This window comes from Schistocerca piceifrons, chromosome 7, assembly GCF_021461385.2.
Source record: "Schistocerca piceifrons isolate TAMUIC-IGC-003096 chromosome 7, iqSchPice1.1, whole genome shotgun sequence".
Classification (NCBI taxonomy): Eukaryota; Metazoa; Arthropoda; class Insecta; order Orthoptera; family Acrididae; genus Schistocerca; species Schistocerca piceifrons.
This window is the reverse complement of record NC_060144.1, coordinates 125,931,091-125,951,627: the sequence shown is the minus strand read 5'-3', so window position 1 is coordinate 125,951,627 and position 20,537 is coordinate 125,931,091. Positions and strand designations below refer to the sequence as shown.

Sequence of the window (20,537 nt, the reverse complement as noted above, 5' to 3'; positions counted from 1 at the left end):
CAAAATTAGAGTGACCTTCAGTATTTATGAGTTGTTTGGAGTTTTTATGGTGAAACGAACATCTTGTGATGGCAAGACAGTGAACAGATTAATGATAACCATCCATAAGGCATTTAAGTAGGCACTTGAAAATGATAGCCCAATTTGTGATTTTGCATTCCCTTTTAGAGCACACATCATATGCAACTGTGTTGCATAATGTAATGTTGCTCTAGTAATTCTGCAGCAGCCTTTGTGCTTTTTGGAGTTCTGAGACTCATTTTAAGTTTGCACTCTGTTCGAAATCTGTTACCAGCATATCTCGAAGATATTTTATGGAAGACTCATGCGTCACATTTCTAAGTGTACTATTTCAGGTTTTCAACATAAAATGTTTCATTGCAAAGTATTTGGAGGTTTGTTTTTGTGTAGATTCACTGTAGTGTCTGGTTCTGGACTAAGCGGCCTTTTTGTGGTGGTATGTTGTTTTTTGGTGGTATGTTGTTGATACTTTCATTGTAGGACCCCAGGAGTGGCGAAGTAATGAAATTTTTGCACCATCTCAACTCCACTAGTAAGAGCGTTGTTTTCACCATAGAAACAGAAATAAATGGTTGTCTGACACTCTTTGATGTTTTGGATATTTGTAAGAGTGGTGATGCTCTGTGTCATTCAGTTTACCGGAAGCCCACTCTTGCGGACTTATATTTACAGTCTTCAAGTTCTTAAGTGAATCAACAGGGCAGTAGCTGTTGAAGCAAAAAACCAGCAATCGAACAAGAAGAATAGTACACCTGCAAAATCGACAGCTTTTCTTCTATTTATTGTTAATGTTTTGTTGGATATAGCATCATTCTCTTTAAACTTCAAGTTCAAGTGGTTTTCTGTCCTCTATATAAGATTTTAGATATTGGATTGCTGAAGTATAAGTTGGAAAGTTGCTGCTCAGCATATAGCAGAGATGCTGAGTAGTATGCAGCTCAGCATCTCCACTATATGGTGAGTAGCAACTTTCCTTCTCTAATGTTGTTACATTCCTTCCTGGTTTTTCCATTTCTTGAAGTATAAGTTGTTGTTATGGTATATCAAATTCCTTGTGAAGAGTAATGTGGCTTACATAGATCAGACTACATATGCAAACCATGAAAGGATGTTGCATAGAACATCAATGCTGCACTGAAATAGAAATTTAAACTACATGCAAGATTATATGGACAAGACTTATTGTAGACTTTACCATTCATCAGCCAGTTGGGAAAATTAGTTTTGTTCATGGTGAGCATGACAAGATATCCTGTGAAACCATACTAAATGCGTTCTCTGAAAACTGCTTAGAACAGATAGTTCAGAGCTTCACTCATGATAAACTTGTATTATACCGAATGGCAACAAATAGACTTCATCTCTATAAGGATGTCCACTTCATAACTAATATCAGTGACCATAAGGTGGTTGTGAGTGACCGTGATGTGGTTATCAAAGTGCAAAGGGCAACTAAAACAAGTAGAAAGTGTTGCATGTTCAGTAAACTAAATAACAAAAGGAGTAGTGTTACACTGCAATGACGACATGTAAATTTTTAGCATAGGGCAGGAGCATGTAGGGGAACAGTGGCTCAAGATAAAAAGAGTAGTTAACCTCACTCTGGAGAGATATGTACCCAGCAGAACGAGAGAGAGAGAGAGAGAGAGGGAGAGAGAGAGAGATGCTGAATGGAATGTCTTTGGCTGTCTAGACAGCAATGAATGAAGCCTTCAGTGTCTGTTGTAGCAGAATATTGTCAAATGATCTTTCACAAAACCCAAAGAAATTTTTGATGTATGTAGACTGTTGTGCCACCAAAGTCCACATCCACTCATGGTTGAGACAGAAACTGAAATTAAGAGGGAAGCAAAGTAAAAGCACAAATGCACTCTGGTATTTTTCAATGTTCCTTTACATAGGAAAACTGAGGGGTATTGTCCCAATTTAATTCTAGTGCCATTGAAAACGTGAATGAAATAGATATTACTGGCAGTGGTCCTGAGAAAGAGCTTAAATCGTTAAAATTGAATAACCTCCAGGGCGCGATGGAATCCCTGTCAGGTATTATACTGAATTTGGATCCAAGTTAGCCCCTCTTTTAACTATATTGTATTGTAGATAGGGATAAAGAAAACCTTTGCCTTGTAATTGAAAAGAAAATACGGGTCACACACATCTGCGAGCAGGGTAGTAGAACTAATCCTCAAAACTCCTGTCCAATATCCTTGCCATCAATTGGTTGTAGAATCTTGGAACATATTCTGAGCTCAAATGTAATGAGATATCTTTAATAGAATGATCTCCTCCATGCCAACAAACTTGAATTCTGAAAACATTGATCAAGATGCAGTATTTCTCGATTTGCAAAAAGCATTTGACTCACTAATATATCTATGCTGATTACTAAAGTATGACTGTATATGGTATCAAGCATTATTTGCGACAGTTGAGGGTTCTGTGGTAGGAAGGATGCAGCGAGTTATCTTTGATGGAGAGTCATCAACAGATGTAGAAGTAACTTGTGCTGTGCCCCATGGAAATGTGTTGGCACCGTTGCTGTTCATGTTGTACATTAATGACCTTGCAGACAATATCAATAGTAACCTCAGACTTTTAACAGGCAGTGCAGCTATCTGCAGTATATACTGTCAAAAAGAAGCTACATAAATATTCAGTCAGATCTTGATAAGATTTCAGAATGGTTCAAAGATAGGCAACTCGTTTCAAATATATACTTATCGCGAATGGACCCAGAAGGATCACACAAAGCTTTCTGACGTCGTTTCTTCCATACTTCTTTCATTCGTTCTCCATGTTTTCTTTTTCTTTCTTCTGTCCATTTTGTTCCTGGTCTCTTTAGTGCTTCCTTTTCTGACAATACAATCCACATTTCCACCTTATTTCTAAAAGTTTTTCTATCTTTGACATCTTTAAGTTCAATATTTGCTTTTTGTAAATCTAATTTTACTTGGCTAATCCATGGTGTTGTTGATTTGACTTTTTCTATGTAAGTGAGAATTTTGTTGGTGAGTCATGTGGGGGGAAGTCTAGTGACATGTCCATAAAATTTTAATCTTCGCCTTCTTATGTCTGCTGCCAGGTTTGATATAGTTTCTGTGGTTCTTCTTGATTGTATCCGGTATCCTTCTTCTGTTAATTTTGGACCTAAAATCTTTCTCATAATTTTGCGTTCTTCTTTTAGTATTTTTTCTAAATCACATTTTGTGTGGAGTGTGAGCGTTTCACTAGCATATAGTGCTGCTGGCTTAATTACTGCGCAGTAGTGTCTGATTTTTGTGTTCGAGGACATGCATTTTTTATTGTATATTTAATGTGTCATACCATATGCTCTCTTCATTTTCTGTTGTCTGATCTTCTGTGCAACTTTCTCTCCTCCGGTTGGCTCCAAAATTTCACCTAGGTATTTAAAATGTTTTACTCTATTTATTTTTCCATATTGTGTGTTCAAACTGTGTAAATGGAATTTCGTACAGAAAAATTCTGTCTTTTGAAACAAAATTTGTAAACCTACTTTATCCGCGCATTCCTTAAAGATCTCTATTTGTTTGGTGGCGATTTCTTCATCATCTGCAAGTATGGCCAAGTCGTCCGCGAATGCTAAACAAGATATCTCCACGTTGTCTTTGGTTCTACCAAGATGGATTGGTTTCCAGTAGGATTGATTTTTTAATTCTTTTTCCCATTCCTTAATGACTTTATCCAGGACTATATTAAACAGAAGTGGAGATAGCCCGTCACCTTGACGTACTCCAGTTTTTATGAGAAAAGGTTCAGAGATTTCTCCCCTGAATTTAACTTTAGATACAGTGTCTGTCAGTGATTCTTTGATAAGCCTTAGTGTTTTGGAGTCAAGTCCAAGTTCCTCTAAAATGTTAAACAAAGATTGCCGGTCAATTGAGTCATAGGCTTTCTTAAAATCTACAAATGTACAAATTATGGGGCCATTTCTAATTGCTTTGTGTTTTGATATTGTCTTTAAATTAAATATTTGTTCTATGCATGAGCGACCGGGGCGGAAGCTTGCTTGATAATCACCAATTTGGCGTTCCAGCTGCTCTTGTGTTCTTTTCAGCAGGCATGTTGAGAGAATTTTGTAGGTGAGATTCCCCTGTAGTTATTGACATTTGTTCTGTCTCCTTTTTTATGTAACGGGTGAATAAGGGCACATTTCCAATCCTCTGGTAATTTTTCTGTTTCCCATATTTTTGTTATTATTTTTGTGAGCTCTTGCAATGTCTTTGGTCCTAGGTTTTTTAATAGCTCTGCAACAATGCCATCTTCGCCAGATGTTCTATTATTTTTTAAGTTTTTAATGTGACATTTGATTTCTTCCTGTGTTGGTGGTAATGAATCTGGTTGAGCGTTGGCACTGATTTCTTTGGGAAACCTTAAACTAGGTTCTGGGCAATTTTGTAGGTTAGAAAAATATTGAGCCAATACTTGACAGTTTTCCTGGTTTGTTAGGGCTAATTTACCATCTGGTTTTCTGAAACATAAATTTTGAGGGATATATCCTCGTATTTTATCTGCGAAAGTTCTGTAGAAGTCTCTTGTATTATAGTTTTGGAAATTTTCTTCTATGGCATCCAGTTGTGCCTTTGTGTACTTCCTTTTTGCTTGCCTAATAGATTTTGAAACCTGTTTTCTAACCTCATTAAATAAATGTAGACTTTCTTGTGATTTTTTACTGTTATATTCTTGAAATGCCTTTTTTCTCCTTTCTAATGCATTTTCACAGTCTGAATCCCACCAAGGGTGTTTGAATATCTTTTTCAAGGGAATAGTTTCCTTAGCTATTCGCGTGATTTTAGAATGAAATTCTTCCCATGTGTTTGCCTTTTCCTTCTCCCATTCTTCTTTTACTTTAGATTCTTTAATCTTCTTGGTGTCATATTTCTGTATTTCTGTTTTCTTCTGATGACTTCTTCGTGCTGTAAACTTGATTTTAATTCTAGTTAGGTAATAGTCTGAATCAATGTTTGCTCCTCTGCGTACTTGGACGTCGTAAATTTCTTTTTGTACTGGGTATGAAATCGCCACATGATCTATTTGAAACTCGCCAATTTGTTGTATAGGAGATCTCCATGTCTTTTGTTTTCTTGGACATTTTCTTAGAGATGTTGACATTATCTTCAGGTTATTCTGCTTACATAGTTCGACGAGCCTTGTACCATTTTTATTGGTAAATTTATGTGCAGGATATTTGCCTACGGTTTTTTGGTGGGTTTTCTCTCTACCAATTTGGGCATTAAAATCGCCGAGTAGAACTTTTGTATCATCTTTTGGAATCTTGGCCATTATATTCTCCAAATTTTCCCAGAACTTTTCTGTTTCTATGGGGTTTTTCTTGTTGTCTCCGTATGTGGGAGCATGAACATTAACCATTGTGTATGTTTTGTTGGCACATTGTAAGCGCATCGTCATTATCCTATTATTTACGGGAGTAACTTCCTTGATGGAGCTGAGCACGCTCTTGTGTATGATAAACGCCATCCCGAGATGGGGGGCTCCTCTTCCGATTCGTTTATCCGTCTTGCTCTTAAAGATGCGATAGTTGCCATAATCTGATGTTTCTTCATCTGTAAAACGTGTCTCCTGTAAAGCTAGTATTACTATCTTTTGCTTTTCAAGTTCTGTTGTAAGGTTTAGAAGTTTTCCTGGTTGGATTAATGTATTTATGTTAAAGGTTCCAATGTATGTAGGTGTTTTAAGTGGAAGTTTGCCAGAGAGCTCCGACTTTCTCTGATGTAATCGTGTAAGTCCAGGTTCCCCAGAATCCGAATTCCTGGTTGCCATCTGTTGATGGGTGGATTGGTTACCACCTGGGGTAATGTTGTTATTACTTGCACGAGTCATACTTGCTTGTAATCAAGTTGGTCCAGTGTTTCCACTGGGTGTTTAGAACCAGGGATTGTTAGTTCCTGGCGCATTATGACCAGCCGCACATTGTGTGAACAGACGCTGACCAGGATGCCGATGGTTCCCACTTCAGACGCGTCCTGGATTTGGGTGTTGACAGTGCTTATTGTAATGGCGGCACTTACTCGCCATGACACAGCAACGTCTTCGGGTTCTGTGGTTTTTGAATGAGTGTGACCCTTGCCAAAAGTCACCCTCCCACACCCTCGTGATGCTGCCGCCTCGGTCCGGGACTGCTTATTTGGGTTTCCCCTTATTCGCAGCTGTCCACCATATCTGATGGATCGTTCGCTATATATATATATATATATATATATAATAGAGGGAAACATTCCACGTAGGAAATATATATCTAAAAACAAAGATGATGTGACTTACCAAATGAAAGTGCTGGCAGGTCGACAGACACACAAACAAACACAAACATACACACAAAATTCAAGCTTTCGCAACAAACTGTTGCCTCATCAGGAAAGAGGGAAGGAGAGGGAAAGATGAAAGGATGTGGGTTTTAAGGGAGAGGGTAAGGAGTCATTCCAATCCCGGGAGCGGAAAGACTTACCTTAGGGGGAAAAAAGGACGGGTATACACTCGCGCACACACACACATATCCATCCACACATATACAGACACAAGCAGACATATTTAAAGACAAAGAGTTTGGGCAGAGATGTCAGTCGAGGCAGAAGTGCAGAGGCAAAGATGTTGTTGAATGACAGGTGAGGTATGAGTGGCGGCAACTTGAAATTAGCGGAGATTGAGGCCTGGTGGATAACGGGAAGAGAGGATATATTGAAGAGCAAGTTCCCATCTCCGGAGTTCGGATAGGTTGGTGTTAGTGGGAAGTATCCAGATAACCCGGACGGTGTAACGCTGTGCCAAGATGTGCTGGCCGTGCACCAAGGCATGTTTAGCCACAGGGTGATCCTCATTACCAACAAACACTGTCTGCCTGTGTCCATTCATGCGAATGGACAGTTTGTTGCTGGTCATTCCCACATAGAATGTGTCACAGTGTAGGCAGGTCAGTTGGTAGATCACGTGGGTGCTTTCACACGTGGCTCTGCCTTTGATCGTGTACACCTTCTGGGCTACAGGACTGGAGTAGGTGGTGGTGGGAGGGTGCATGGGACAGGTTTTACACCGGGGGCGGTTACAAGGGTAGGAGCCAGAGGGTAGGGAAGGTGGTTTGGGGATTTCATAGGGATGAACTAAGAGGTTACGAAGGTTAGGTGGACGGCGGAAAGACACTCTTGGTGGAGTGGGGAGGATTTCATGAAGGATGGATCTCATTTCTGGGCAGGATTTGAGGAAGTCGTATCCCTGCTGGAGAGCCACATTCAGAATCTGATCCAGTCCCGGAAAGTATCCTGTCACAAGTGGGGCACTTTTGTGGTTCTTCTGTTGGAGGTTCTGGGTTTGAGAGGATGAGGAAGTGGCTCTGGCTATTTGCTTCTGTACCAGGTCGGGAGGGTAGTTGCGGGATGTGAAAGCTGTTGTCAGGTTGTTGGTGTAATGCTTCAGGGATTCCGGACTGGAGCAGATTCATTTGCCACGAAGACCTAGGCTGTAGGGAAGGGACCGTTTGATGTGGAATGGGTGGCAGCTGTCGTAATGGAGGTACTGCTGCTTGTTGGTGGGTTTGATGTGGACGGACGTGTGAAGCTGGCCATTGGACAGGTGGAGGTCAACATCAAGGAAAGTGGCATGGGGTTTGGAGTAGGACCAGGTGAATCTGATGGAACCAAAGGAGTTGAGGTTGGAGAGGAAATTCTGGAGTTCTTCTTCACTGTGAGTCCAGATCATGAAGATGTCATCAATAAATCTGTACCAAACTTTGGGTTGGCAGGCCTGGGTAACCAAGAAGGCTTCCTCTAAGCGACCCATGAATAGGTTGGCGTACGAAGGGGCCATCCTGGTACCCATGGCTGTTCCCTTTAATTGTTGGTATGTCTGGCCTTCAAAAGTGAAGAAGTTGTGGGTCAGGATGAAGCTGGCTAAGGTAATGAGGAAAGTGGTTTTAGGTAGGGTGGCAGGTGATCGGCGTGAAAGGAAGTGCTCCATCGCAGCGAGGCCCTGGACGTGCGGGATATTTGTGTATAAGGAAGTGGCATCAATGGTTACAAGGATGGTTTCTGGGGGTAAAGGATTGGGTAAGGATTCCAGGCGTTCGAGAAAGTGGTTGGTGTCTTTGATGAAGGATGGGAGACTGCACGTAATGGGTTGAAGGTGTTGATCTACGTAGGCAGAGATACGTTCTGTGGGGGCTTGGTAACCAGCTACAATGGGGGGGCCGGGATGATTGGGTTTGTGAATTTTAGGAAGAAGGTAGAAGGTAGGGGTGCGGGGTGTCGGTGGGGTCAGGAGGTTGATGGAGTCAGGTGAAAGGTTTTGAAGGGGGCCTAAGGTTCTGAGGATTCCTTGAAGCTCCACCTGGACATCAGGAATGGGATTACCTTGGCAAACTTTGTATGTGGTGTTGTCTGAGAGCTGACGCAGTCCCTCAGCCACATACTCCCGACGATCAAGTACCACGGTCATGGAACCCTTGTCTGCCGGAAGAATGATGATGGACCGGTCAGCCTTCAGATCACGGATAGCCTGGGCTTCAGCAGTCCCAACATCACCACTGCTGGCAGACTTCTGTTTATTTGTAGAATACTGGGGAAGTACAATCAATCTACAAAGGAGATTGCATTCAAATCACTCGTGCAATCCATCCTAGGGTACTGCTCAAGTGTGTGAGACCTGTACAAAATAGTACTAACAGGGGATATTGAACATATACAGAGAAGGGCAGCAAAAATAGTCACAGGTTTGTTTGACCTGTGATAGAGAGAAGAAACTGAACTGGCAGACTCTTGAAGATAGCCATAAACTATCCCGAGAAAACCTACTTGCAAAGTTCCAAGAACTGGCTTTAAATTATGGCTTTACGAGTATGCTGCTACCACGTACACATTGCTTCTGTAGGGATTGTGAGGACAAGAATATATTAATTACAGGATGCACGGAGGCATTTAAACAATCATTCTTCCCACACTCCGTATGTGAATGGAAAGGGGGAAAGCCCTAATAACTGGTGCAGTGGTTTACAGAGTATAGATGAAGATGTACTTGCCTTTTTCATGCCATAAAATCTTCCCTTGCTGATCATTGTATATCCATGTGGCATACAATGAAATATGATACAACACTGATTTTGTCTACTGCCTATTAATTTTGGGATTCTGTTATTAAAGAGTCTCATGAGATACACGTGGCAGAAAACTGTATTATTTGGAAAAGCGGTTATCAATTGGATAACATGTGGAATCCCCTTATTTCCACAATATGCTCTGAACAAAAATAATGGAGTACACTAAGGGTTGTGGTAATCCATCAGAAAACAGTATCACATTTTCAACATAAAAAATGCTGCCTGCTAGCAGTACAATCAGTCTTGCAATTACAATCTTGATGCATTAACAAAACATGTACAACACTGTAAATAATTGTGTGACATAGACATTCATTGTGTTTTTGATGACCCACCTGAAGATGTCTGGCAGGAATGCAGACAAAATATTGTGTGTCTTAATAAATGTCGACTGGCTGCACTCCCAGAATGTCATTGAGTGTTCAGAACACTGGAGAAAGCTTCAAGGTTCATAATTAATTCCTGTTTTAGAGCTTACTGGATCCTAGTGATAATATTGATTCATAAATCACCAGTGAATCCTAAGCACTCAACCATGATTTTGCGTACAATGTATCCAATATTTATAGCTTTATATATTTTTCTCAGCCTCTGATAACTTTGTGTTAGCTAAGTTAATTATTCATATTGTGTATTATTCCTTGTGACCATTGTTTGTATTAACTAAGCTCTTTATTCATATTGTGTATTATTCTACGTGACCATTGTAACATTCGTGTAGGGCCATGTAACATGTCAGTTCATTAAGTGCTTTATAACTAAGTTCACTGAATCAGTAAGAAATAATAACAACAGTATCACTGTAAATGGTACTCATTTTCAGTTCTTAACAATGGCCAGGAAACGAGGATGATGGTGATCATGTTAGGAACATGTCAGCCTATGCCTAGAAGAAACCATCCTGTACTCACATTGGAATGACCCTTTCAGTTTATTAGCTCTTATACTGATACTTCCTACAACAGACTCCAGAAGAGTAAGACATTAATTATCATAGTAGAGAGTTATACTTATTTCTACAGTATATTTTTAAATTCATGATGCTTTCATAGAAGTTTGGCATCGCCCTGAATAAGCCCCTCAAAATGTTTTTGACACTTGGTTCCTTTGTGAATCATTTGTCTAAGAACAAACTTTTTAGATTCTTAGAACAATAGTACTTCGTTGGCATGAGCTCTACACTTTATATAGTAAAAAGAAGAACCCTGACAGTTATCAGTCCTGTTGTCAGCTTTCCGATGCAAAGTGCGAAAGGCTGCTGTCAGCACCAAAGCTATGTGACTAAAAACAGTACTCATCCAGACAGCTGGAACAACACTGGTACATTGCTGAAGAGATGTATACAAAATTGCGATACATGAATGGTTGTGACAGATGCATGACACAACTGTGCCAATCCCACTGTGACTGTCAGGGCTGTTCTTTCATCTTAAGGACTATAGTGAGGAGGTGGTTTGTATGTGGTAGAGTTGTATCATGTAAAAAATCTGTTCTTCTTAATTGATCTTTAAATTCTCATCAACCACTGAACTTCCATGATTTATAACCAATATATGCTGCTTAACTTATGATTATTTTTAAATTATATTAGGTATAGTAAAATATGCACAATAGCAGGGGACCAACATACCATGTGACTCACTCACGAATGGCATTAGTCTACGGTGTCTATCTGTAGCTTGAGCCGTGGTCTTAATTTACAGCGATTAGCATTGGTTTTTGTATTAATTTAGATATAATGAGGCTTTTTAGTCATGGCTGACTTGATTACTGCTGTGACATAAAATACAAGTATTATGTCAGTAAATAATAGCAATAATTTACCAAGTATAGAGGTGATTTTTCCACCGTGTACAAACTCTAGTGGCCTAGGGATTGATTGATGAGAGGAATAAAAAAGGTCTAATGAAATTATGTTTGGAAATGAATGGTTCCCGTGCTAGAGAACATTTCTTCAATCACACATTGCTTTAGAGATTGTGGTCTAATATGCACTGTACCATGTGGTCACAGTTACAGTGTGTGTCGAAAATGGCTTCACGTGCCTCTGTACATGCGTGTATACGCCTTAGAATGTTGTGTCTCTCATGATCACATTGGCCAGGCTGCATCCGAATAATGTCAGAGGCAGCTTGAATACACTGCTCCATTGTCTCCACACCTGGAATGGGCTCTGCAGACATGACTCTTTTGGACGGCCCCACTACCAGAAATCACACGGGTTGAGAGCCAATGAACGAGCAGGCCATGCAATTGGACTCCATCGTCTGATCCGTTGACCAGAGAAGACACAATTGAGATGCGTCCGGACATTAAAGGTTACTGGCGAAGTGGGCTGGAGCACCATCATATAGCACTCACATAACCATTTGACTCATCAATGGCACTTCTTCCAGCAGGGGACCCAAAGTCACCCACAAGAAACACCATTAGCCTCACCCTGTTAGGTGATGTGGAAGGAAGACTGGTCCCAAAATGCGGTCATCAGTTATCCTGGCCCACACATTCCTGCTGCACCAATGCTGACGATTTGCTGTCACCATACCGTGGGGGCTCTGCATACTATCCCACAGATAGTTGAAGACAAAAGATAGTTGAAGATAACAGATAGTTGAAGATAACAGATAGTTGAAGATAACACTCCGCGTAAAGGTGGCCTATCTGTGAGTAGGTTGGATGACACAAATATCATAATCCTAACTGCCTGGTAAAGGAAACAGTGACAAAACTGCTCCCAGAGTGGAAAGTCTGTAGCTAGTAAGCCCTACACACACCGTAAATGATAAGGGTAGTAACAATTGCCATGGGGAATGTTCCGCATGGTCACCTGGCTTACCCTGTACTGACGGACCAGCTGCCCGTTACTGACACAGCGGTCGCCTTCACAGTGTAATCACATTTTCCTCCATGTCTGGTGTCCAAACGTTTAGGGTATGTCCTTCATGATTTCCTGAAATGACCCTGTCTCAGACCAATGGCGAAACACTGTTGCAAACATTGAGTGCTGTGCTTGTTGTTGGCAGGGATAAGTCTCCTGACACAACCTTGCTGCCTGTTGCCACTTGCCTTTTCATAAGTAAATACCGTGTTGGCAAGTTCTCGATTCGAATACAGAATCATTGTGTACAACGCTGTATCACATCTATTATAAGGTGAGTCAGCAAGAGATGTGAATCAGACACATTACCAATGACTGGCAGGAGAAGGGGTTAGGGCATGACATATGAGGAACATTACCACCCTCTAGGAGCAAACCACGCATACTGTAACTGTGGCTAGCAAGGAAACCACACGTTTCCGGATGTAAGTTCGTTATACCTTTTTTGTTCTTTATCCTCTCAGTGATCAGTCTCTAGAGTTTGTACACGGTGGAAAAAATCATGCTGTATAAATATAGAGAATACATCGACTTTCTAGTTGCCAGAGTAGAAAACAGCTGGAGCATGTGGCATGCAGCAGAAATCATACTGGTGTTGTCACAAAGTATTTCTTTCTCTTCATGTGCATGATGCATCATTTGCCTACCTTGCAACTTCAGTAGTGCACTTTGTGCATAGTTATTCCGAGTACCACAGCTACAGTTTTTACCTCGTCACTAAATGGTCCATAATTTGCGAAAGGTTATATAATGCCCTATCTAATGAGCTAGGATTGATCTAAAATCTTATATGCTTTTAAACATCTGGGAAGCTTTGGATGGTCTCTCTGCTGTTTCTCTATACCTAACAGCTTCGCATGCATGAGGTTTCATTTGCACTTCCATTTAACTGAAGCAGTGGGTACTGAAATATGTCAACATGTTTCACTCTTAAGTGACATTGTTAGATCAGATCTCATCACTTGTATAATTTATCCATTTATTTTCTTATGTCTAAATGTTTTACTGATGTTATTAACTACCTTTTAATTTTTTTGGTTGCTAAAACCACATGAGGAATGCAAGTCCAAATCTGAGCTATGATATAAAACTTTTTTTTATGTGGCTTCTTTCTGCGTAATGTCTCCACTATACTTAACTCATTGTAGTGTGCCTGTTTGAACCTGGATTTTTCATTATTGTTTTTGTCATGTGAATATGACCTGATGTGTCTAAATCTTTTCTTATTTTTACTATCACAATATGTCACCATTGTGCTGTTATTCAAATTGTAAAGAATTTAGTCTTTTCTTTAGAAACACTATAAAATATTCTATTACCCCCTGTATACTTTGAAGCTATTTGAAGACTATGTTGTATATCCATTTGCCTATTTTGTCAGTATAATTTTTTATCAAAGGTCTCTATCTTATTTGTGTTTTGGTGCATTGAAAATTACTTTTCACGTATTAGATATTACATTTTTATGGTGCTGTTGATATGTATTGTATGTGGAAAAATAAATATATCTCTATTAGAGCTAAAATTCTGTAACCTTACTTTGAAATACAGCAGTTGTTAGAGAGTAAACTTATAAGTAATGGCTTTATCATAAAATACATTTGAAATAATGTTCTAAAAATGTGTTACTGTTACCATTTTTTTCCTTTTGTATATAGGGTGGGCATGTGTGAGCAAACAGAGGTACAGTACTTAGAAGGTGATGTTGTGTGGGTGAAATTGGGTTCATGTTGGTGGCCTGGTGAGGTACAGGATATTACAAAACTACCAGAAGAGGTGCGAGAAGATTTGCGGAGAGATCTTATTGCAGCTGTCAAATTCTTTGATGAAGATAAATAGTAAGTTTCTATTGGCATGGTTAATAAATTTTAAATAATCTTTCATATACCAATATGTTTTAATCTTGGACCTTTTTGTTGTGTAAATTCGTCAAAAGCTAATTAATGTCTTTATGTTTCTTGTCCTTTCTTTAATAACTATTCAGGATAAAGTAATAAAAAGGTCTAGTCCAGCAGAGATGAAAGAGCAATAACTGTTAAGTTCTCCTGATACCCAAAAAATAAAGTTGCTCATTCTGTGTGTTAATCAGTTTGTCCTTCTGGACCTACTAGCATCCTTTTCATTATAAGTAGACAGTTAATATATTTTCATTTGATTAAATTGAATAGGTGTAACTAGTTGTCATGCTTTGATTACCAGTGAAAATGTGCTGATCACAAGAGCTAAAACTGTGGGCTGCCACTAAGAATTGGTTGCTTTCAGTTTCTGTGTTCTTTCTTTTCAACCCCTAACCCTCTTCACAGTTTACTGAAAGGACTGACCTTATGACTGTGTCTGTTTTTAATTGTATAAATTGACTATGTTTCACAAAAATTAACCATTCTATCCTAGTCCACCATTTTTTATTGCTTGTACCAATGATAATTTCATTTACGTTATGTGAATGATTTCTCCTCACTTAATTAGGTGAAATTGTGTACAAGTGGAAAACTGCTATTTGTCTTTGTTAACCACTTCGATATATGTTTTTAATGTCTCCTTGTTATGTCACTATTCAAATTTTTCATTTACCACAGTTGATCTTAACCCTATACCATTTCTTCAAAACCACCTTGTTACTCCATCAGATAATGCTGTAATTTTTGTTGTTTATTTTCATTCCAGTGAATATGTACATAAACTGGATCACATTTGCATGTACAACTGCAGGCGGAAAATGGAGTTTATCAAGAGAGGTTTGGGTAAGTGGTATATATTTAAAAAAATGTAGTATATCAGTATTTCCTTGTTTACCTATGAAGTGTTGTAATTTTCCTTAGGAGTACTATTACCTGTCAGCCACAGAGTGAATAATATTAATATGCTAGAATTTCTTAGGAATACATTTTGCAACACACACTGTTGTATGTGATTCTGTTGAACAAAATCATCCCAAATGCTTACATTTTTTCCCAATTTATTTTCAGTTACAGCTTCATGACTTTCCAACTGAATATAGTTGCATTACCTTTTAGCACTTAGAATTTGAGTGTGGTATCTGAAACTGCTTTGGTAAAGGTGTGCATAGAACTTGTGACTTTATACAACAGACATAGGTACATAGATGTTTTTATCACATTATTTCAAAAATGTCAAAAATCCAGTTTAATGTTGACTGTACAACCTTTAATAGCAAAATTAAAAAGTGATGCGGCGCATTACCTGTAACAGTAGCTTATCAGATTTGGTATGTAATTGTCCACATTGTAGTTGTCAAGCACATATCCTGGAATTAAGTTAGAATACAGTGAAATGGCATTTGGAATACTTTTCAATTGTCATTTCTCTGATGCTTATCATTGCAAGATTTGATCTGTAATATAACCCATTTCTTACCTCATTTCATCAATCTCATTGCTTTAGTTTCCCCACAATTTGCTCAGCAAACTGCATGTCAGATACAAGACAGTGTTTTGGAAATTTTAGAGATTTCCCAGTCTTAAATCTTGTTGAAAAGAGGAAGTGAGGAAAGAGGTACGTGGCACATCTGTATTGCTGTATTGTAAATGTACAACTGCTATTAAACAATGGAAAATCCAGGATGGAATAATGACAGTATTATGAAAGCAATAGATTGTTACTCACCATATAGCAGAGATGTTGAATTGCGGACAGGCACAACAAACAGACTATTAAACAAGTTAGTTGTGGCCAAAAGGATTTTTTCCATGTGTGCGCGAGCACGCGCACGCACACACACACACACACACACACACACACACACACACACACACACACACACACATGACCACTGGCTGGCAGAGGCCACTCTGTGAGTTCTGTTTGCGTACGTGTGTGTGTGTGTGTGTGTGTGAGAGAGAGAGAGAGAGAGAGAGAGAGAGAGAGAGAGAGAGAGAGAGAGAGTTTAATTCTAAAGAAGGCCTTTGCCCGAAAGCTAACTTGTTTAACAGTCTTTTTATTTTGCCTGTCTGCAACTACCATTAATCTTTTACGAATGTGCCTTTGACACTGTTGTGTGTTCTGCATGGTTGATATGCACACACTCTTCTAATTCAGCATATCTTATAACTTTATTGGAGGTTTGTGAGAAGAAGTCATGAAGTTTTAGGTATCACCTTGAAAAAAGAAAGTTACATAGTTAATTTTCAGATACCTATCTACAGCCTTGGTACACATTGAAATCACCATGCTACAGTAATGGAACAAGCCATTAAAGGAGCCACATAATGATGCAGCCCATTGATAAAGTGGAGTGTCATGCAGTAATCCATTTTTGGCAGTTGCAGAAATGTTACAATAATTTCAGGCCAATTCATGTTACTTGTTTAGCAGTCTAGATTGGCCTGACACAGCTGCAGCATTTTCACTACTGCTGAAAATAAATGACTGCCTGATACTCCACTTTATCAATGGGCTGCACTATTTTGTGGCTCCTCTAGTGGCTTGCTCTGGTACTGTGGCATGAGGATTTTGCGCCCGTGCGTGCATGCCTGCGCGTGTGCGTGCATGCCTGCGCGAGCGCTTTTGTGTGTGTGTGTGTGTGTGTGTGTGTGTACTTACCTACAAACAAAATAATAATGACATAAGTTTGTTTATTTGAGGTGATAGTTAAAACTCTGATTTTCCTTCTTAAAGCATTAACAATATTTTTTTTTTTCCTGTCTCACTGTGTGTTGGAAAAGTATGGCATGATAAAAGGAAAGCAACAATAGGACTTTTCTGGTAAAAAGTTTGTGATATATTATTGAAGCCTTGATGATAATTTTTTCACACTAATCTCCTTGAAAGGAATAGCTATGAGTTTCACTGTATGTATTGATTATTTGGTGGGATAGTTATAAAACTTGTGTGAATTCTCTGGTTTTTATGGTCATCGTATGGAGTCAGTGCTTATAACTGTTGCATCTAGGGAACACTGTATGCAGATGCACATTTAATTTTAACACTCACATTGGCAATCCTTTCATACCATCACAGTCAGCAATTTCAGTAACCATTCCAAATCCACTGTTGGTTGGTGGACTCCTCTGATTCTTCCGTGCCTTTTAAGGGTTGAGTTCCACATATCCGTGTTCATGGTTTCTAATGCTATATATGTTCTGTTGTTGTCACCTTGAACTTTTCTTAGCCCTTAGAAGCCTGCAACGAATTTCCTTGGTCCATTCATCTGCCCATCTCCATTTCATATGCAAAATATGTATAATTACATCATCATGCAAGAAACAGCATTTGCACGAATTTTGTCGTGACTTGCAGTGTGATGTTCTGTGTGGTAGGAAAACACACTGAGATATGCAGCAGTGACACACATTTGTTCCCAGCATGAACTGGTTGCTGAAAGATCACATGCATGGTATGGAAGCAATGTCTTGGTAAAGCCCAGTTTGAAAATCTGCAGTGTTTGCCAATCAGATGAAAACAATATTGAAATTATCTCTGTGCAATTAAGTAGCGGTGTAGTTACCTCAGTTTATAAACCTCCTGCAACAAAATTTTCCTTTGTTCCACACCAGAAACTTTCCTAAAGGTAAAGCCGCCTCTGTGATAGGTGACTTCAACAGCCACAGTCATATTTGGGCTTATGCACATGACGACAAAAGTAAAGGAGGAGTTCAGTCATGGGCTGAAACTTTTCAACTTACCTTCATCCACAATAGCAAATTTCCTCCTTCTTTTAGCTGTGAAAGATGAGGATGAGGTTGTAACCCAGACTTTCTTTTTGTTAATGAAATTTTTGCACATAAATGTTCCAAAGCTATATGTCCAATACCAAACAAATGACACAGGCCAATCATGTGTAAATTTTGCCATCACTAAGACCCCAGGAAGTCTGTTATAAGTGGAGATGCATCTTCAAGAAGGCTGACTGGATGAAATTGTCTGATATACTGGATGAGAAAATTCTGAGCATTGTTCTAATTCCTGAAGAGTACAACAATTTTCTTGACAGCGTCCAGGCTTCTTTAAGGGTGTCTATTCAGAGGATCTGCAAAACTTTCACACAAAGTGTTCTTTCCTTCATATCTGTGGCTAAGATAGTTGAGTGGTTTCAGTTAATAGCGGATTGTGACATGAGTAAGAGCAATCAGAAGGCCTAGAAACTATTATGCCACCTCGGTAATGATAACACCGAAGCTAGCAAGCTGATATGATTGTCCATCAGCTGCTAGTAAATGGAAAACTAACTCAATACAGAAAGATAAGTGAGAACCAATAACACAGCAGTATGACCAAAAAAGTAACATCTTGTCTCCACCATTTACTGAAGCTGAGTAAATGCAAATTGGGGTAAAGTAGCTGGATTATATGACATATGAGTAGAGAAATTAAGAAATTTGATCCTGTTAAAATGTGTTGGATGCTAGATGTAACAAACAACTGTTTCCAGAATTGCAATATCCCCAAAGTCTGGTGGAAGGTTTGAGTTACTACTATCCCTAAATCGCACAAAGATTGCCTGGATCCTAAAAGCTAAAGACCTATTTCCCTGTTCTGTCACCTGTACAATGTCCTGGAAAGGCTTGTTTTTCAGGGATTGCAAGCAAGCTGGCTTCAGAGAAAGAAAAAGCTATGCATCACAGATATTAGACTTGAAATGGCACATCGAGGATGTCTTCGAGAAATGGCTTGTCACTGGCACTGTATGCATTGATCTCACTGCAGCGTATGACACAGTCAGTCATCAATTTCTTTTCACAAATGTGTATGACCTCATCAAAAACTTCAATATCAGAAACCTTCTCCAGAACCTGAGGTCCTTTGTGGGATTTCAAGGGCATAGAAGCAGATGGAGAACACAGAAGTTCACTGGCCGTTCAGAGTTGTGAACAACATGGAAGGCTCTCAACAGACTACGCTGTAGTAGTATCAAGAGATGCAAGACCAACTTGCAGTAATGGAAGTGGGGCATTTTTTTAGAATCAAGTTTTTGCAAGTGTGGTGCTGTGCAGACTAATAACCATCTACTGCAATGTTCTTCATCTCTAGACAAATGCACCTTGAGAGACCTGATGAGGGTGACACTTAATGCCCTCGACGTGCCCAATTTCTGGTCAATCAATGTACAAACTAATGCCAATAATCAATTTCCTTTCATTGATTATATACTTTATATTGCTGATGCAATAATAAATAAATGAAATAATTATGTATTTCATTCCAGTCTCTTAACTGTTGTATTTGTGTGATTTCCTCTCTCTCCTCGTAACTCCTTCATGCATCTCTCCATTGCTCATTGAGAAGCTCACTGTTTGTCAACTTTTTTTTGCATTAAAAGTCAGTGTCTCACTGCCATAAGTCAAAATGGATGCTTTAATGATTGTGAATTTTCCAGTTTGGATGCATTAGAGACATACTTCCGAAAACCATGTTTAACAAAAATACTGGAGTCCATTTTACTCTTTTTTTTTTTGTTTCTTACATTGTAGGAAGCATCAGAAGTCGATAATATAAGTATGACATGTAAAAAATCTACTAAATGATGCAACAAATATATTAAATGATTGAGACTTTTGATTTATACAGCTATTTTAATTAAGTGTTGTATTTCACCTACTTATGATTAACTTTTCACAATCTTTCAGTATTTTATTAAGACTAACATGTTATTCTGCCTTATTTTCCACCACTATTGCAATTTCCTCCACAGGTCATTATCAAACAGTATGCTAGGAACTGATGTACAGATCATACAAATTGTATGAGTAGAAAACATTTTTTTGTATTGCATCTTATAATTCATCATTGATGTATCATTTTAAATGTATATGCTGTACTGTATCACATGTAAATGAGAACGGAACACCCGCCACAATGGGACCATGCAATGGTTACATTCAAAAGTAATCACCACATGCCTTGAGACATGTATTCCAGTGGGAGACAAGACGACCAATTCCTGTTTCATAGAACATAGTCTGCTGCCAGCAGATCCACAGTTGCACTCACTATTGCACTTCCTCATCCTACTGAAACAGATGTCCATGCATGTCTGTCTTTGGCACCAAATATGTGAAAATCACAGAGAGAAAGATAAGGGCTGTATGGAGGATGTTGCAGTGTTTCCCAAAACAAATTGCTGAAGTGTAGCCTTCATCTGATTTGAGGTGTGGGGGGTGGGTTTTTTGCAATAAGGTGATCCCATCCAACAGCATTGTGAAGGCCTGCGGACAAACGGCAAAAACAGCAGTGGAAACATCCCATGCTTCTTCCATCAAAGAAATCCAAAGCTGTTCACACAAGTTCTGATAAGGCCATGATGACCCTCGTCTTTGATTGTAGATCACCTCTGCTCGTCGGGTTTCTCGAGTGTGGAACCCCAATAAATGCTTAGTGCTATGAAGACACTACAGAAACTGTGACATGCCATAAAGTCAAAATTCCCAGGAATGCTGTTGGATGGAGTCATCCTGTTTTACAAAGGCACAGACGGTGTTTAGAAAGGATAGGTTGCATGCAACCGGTGGTGGCGTGTTTGTCGCTGTTAGTAGTAGTTTATCCTGTAGTGAAGTAGAAGTG

The 20,537-nt window shown here is 39.2% G+C and overlaps 1 protein-coding gene across 3 annotated transcripts in view; it reads left to right on the top strand.

The window, feature by feature from the left end:
• The window catches only part of LOC124804714 (mucin-17-like), a 79,269-nt gene that overhangs the window by 14,029 nt on the left and 44,703 nt on the right, over positions 1 to 20,537 (top strand). For 2 of the 3 annotated variants that reach the window (XM_047264986.1, XM_047264984.1), the window contains exons 2-3: positions 13,679 to 13,858; positions 14,685 to 14,761. In XM_047264986.1, coding sequence (XP_047120942.1) covers positions 13,686 to 13,858; positions 14,685 to 14,761 — 250 coding nt within the window. In that variant the 5' untranslated portion in view covers positions 13,679 to 13,685. Of the gene's footprint in view, positions 1 to 9,965; positions 10,119 to 13,678; positions 13,859 to 14,684; positions 14,762 to 20,537 lie in introns of all 3 variants that reach the window. The other variant, XM_047264985.1, reaches the window with a different exon arrangement.